Here is a 2,595-nt window from a genome sequence, read left to right as displayed (position 1 = left end):
GAATGCGTTGGTGTATTGAAATAAAACGCTCGGCTTATTGCCGATGCTCTTTCGTTTGTACGTAGCTGCAATAAGAAAGAAGTTGCTTTTACATTTTACATTTTAACTTTGTCGCGCGCGCGCGCACACACACACACACACACACACATACACACACACACACGCACGCACACACACATTCAGACAAACATATATATATATATAAATGTATACAATATATACATACAATGTATATCGGTATTATTATTATTATTATTATTATAGGAACCTTATTAAAGTTTAACCTGGAGATGACAAAACTTGGAAGTGGTACCGTACGTTAAAATATTTGAAAAAGTTATTCTTATCTTTTACAGATAACTTTTTATCGAGTTTTAAATTTTAATTTATTAATCTGTTTAGTATATTAAATAAATAATTGATAAAATTAATTAATTAATTCATGATGTAAATAATTGATAAAATTAATTTTTTCATTTTGTTATGATAATTATTAATCCTTACTCGCAATGGAAAAAATTTACTGAAATGGCAAGGAAGTGTGGACATGTATTCATGCTTTTCATATTTCTGTTCCACCCCCCTATGATGTCAACACTGGATGACGTAGATGACAACAACAACAACAACATCATCAACAATAACAACATCGACAAAAACAACAACAACGATGATGACGTTAATGACAACAACAGCAACAACAACAACAACATCAACAACAACGATGATGATGTGAATGGCAACGACAACAACATCATCTTCAACAACAACAACAACAACAACAACATCAACAAAAACAACAAAAACAATGATGACGTGTATAACAACAACAACAGCAACAACTATAGCAGCCGCAACAACAACAACAATGATGACGGTGGTGGTGATAAAGATGATAATGACGATGGTGTCGATGGTGGTGACGACTACAACTATAAGGGTGACGATGTTGGCGGTGAAGATGACGACGATGATGATTACAGTTGGAAGGACAGCTATGTTGATGACGATCGTAACAGAAATAAAATACTCCTCTGTTAGTATATATTTTAATTACTTTATTTAACAATCAATTTATTATTTAACTTCATCGACTGAAAAATAATTTCAAATGTTTGTTTCATTCCATTGACGTCCTTCACTTGACCTCCCATGCCTGTATGTCACGCTTCGTTGAAAATAACTCTTTTTTTAGCAGACTTGACACATGCTTAGTAAAATTTTTCGATAACTTTATTTAATTATTTGAACCAAAATGTAAAATTATTTTTCGGACAGCCATTTCACCAGCTGACGTGAATGTTCAAGAAGGAAGTGACGTCACGATTCAGTGTTCCATCTCGACGTCATCCTCTTCATCCTCTTCATCGTCATCGTCATCATCATCAGTGACGTACGACTCGTCAGATATCAATTTTTGGACGGTCTCATTGGATCCATCCTACAGATATGACAACACTCTTAGCAACAACAAAAACAACAACGACAACGATGCCAACACTCCTGACATTAACAACTGTCTTAAAAATTACAACAACAACAACAATAATAATTGTAATAACCATAATAACATCAACAACAACAACAACAACAATAACAAACACAACAACAACATAGAATTTTACAAAATAAAAAAACCACAAAACGCGACCACAAGGGTGACAGCCGACACGGCCACACTAACCTTGAGTGACCTTCGAATAGTTGATGACTTAACGTACGTTTACTGCTCCATCTCCAACACGTCATTTCTTGACTTCTCCGTAATCCGTGTGGCACGTGCGTTCGTATTTCATTTGTTTGCAGCCTGTACAATTGTCACTCTATTAATTTTTTATTGCTTTTAATTAATTAATTTGTATTATTTTTGTTGTCACTGCAAAATTAAATTCGTTACTTTTAAAGATTCGTTCATTATTAATGTTATTGTTGTAATTAATGTAATTATACTGTAACGTCTTATTTAACATTGTAGCGACTACCAAAGACTTTATTTTTTTATTTCTTCACTAAATATTTTACTTCGTGCCTACCTTTAAAAACAGCATTGTAGAGTGGCAGAGTAAAAAAATATTGACGTGGCGCATCTTCCATGAAGAAGAAAGATTAATTTTAATTAAATTAATTTTAATTGAATTAACTTTAATTAAATTAGTTTTAATTAAATAAATTTTCGATTGAATTATTGTTAATTAAATTAATGTTAATTATATTAATATAATTTATATAGCGCAACTTCTAAAGTATTTCCGAATTCAACCTTCTTCATTGCCAAAATTATTATTATTTGAAATTACAACAACAACATAATCACCATCATCATCATCAGTATCATCACTGTCATCACCATCATTACAAACAACAACAACATCGTCATCATCATCACCACTGCCATCATCATCATCACCACCATCTTCATCACCATCATCATCATCATCACCATCATCATCAGGTCCACCGGGCAGACCCTGGATAGACCCGTCATCCCTTCGCTACTGCAACATGATGGCCTTCACCTTCCGGTGGTACCTGGAAGGTGGGGAGTGTGAGAACAGTCTCAACACGACGTATTCATCATGGTTTAAAATCAAGTAA

General features: G+C 33.5%; 1 protein-coding gene across 1 annotated transcript; it reads left to right on the top strand.

Moving 5' to 3' along the window:
* Positions 1-528: 528 nt before the first annotated feature.
* On the top strand, positions 529-2,595 carry HELRODRAFT_169564 (hypothetical protein; the record flags this gene model as incomplete). The annotated part of the gene is made up of 3 exons (XM_009015409.1): positions 529-1,036; positions 1,279-1,779; positions 2,453-2,595. The coding sequence occupies 3 exons, from the start codon at positions 529-531 to the stop codon at positions 2,593-2,595; spliced, it is 1,152 nt and encodes a 383-aa protein (XP_009013657.1).

The sequence above is a fragment of the Helobdella robusta genome (assembly GCF_000326865.2).
Source record: "Helobdella robusta unplaced genomic scaffold HELROscaffold_16, whole genome shotgun sequence".
Classification (NCBI taxonomy): domain Eukaryota; kingdom Metazoa; phylum Annelida; class Clitellata; order Rhynchobdellida; family Glossiphoniidae; genus Helobdella; species Helobdella robusta.
This window is presented reverse-complemented; position numbering and strand designations above follow the sequence as displayed.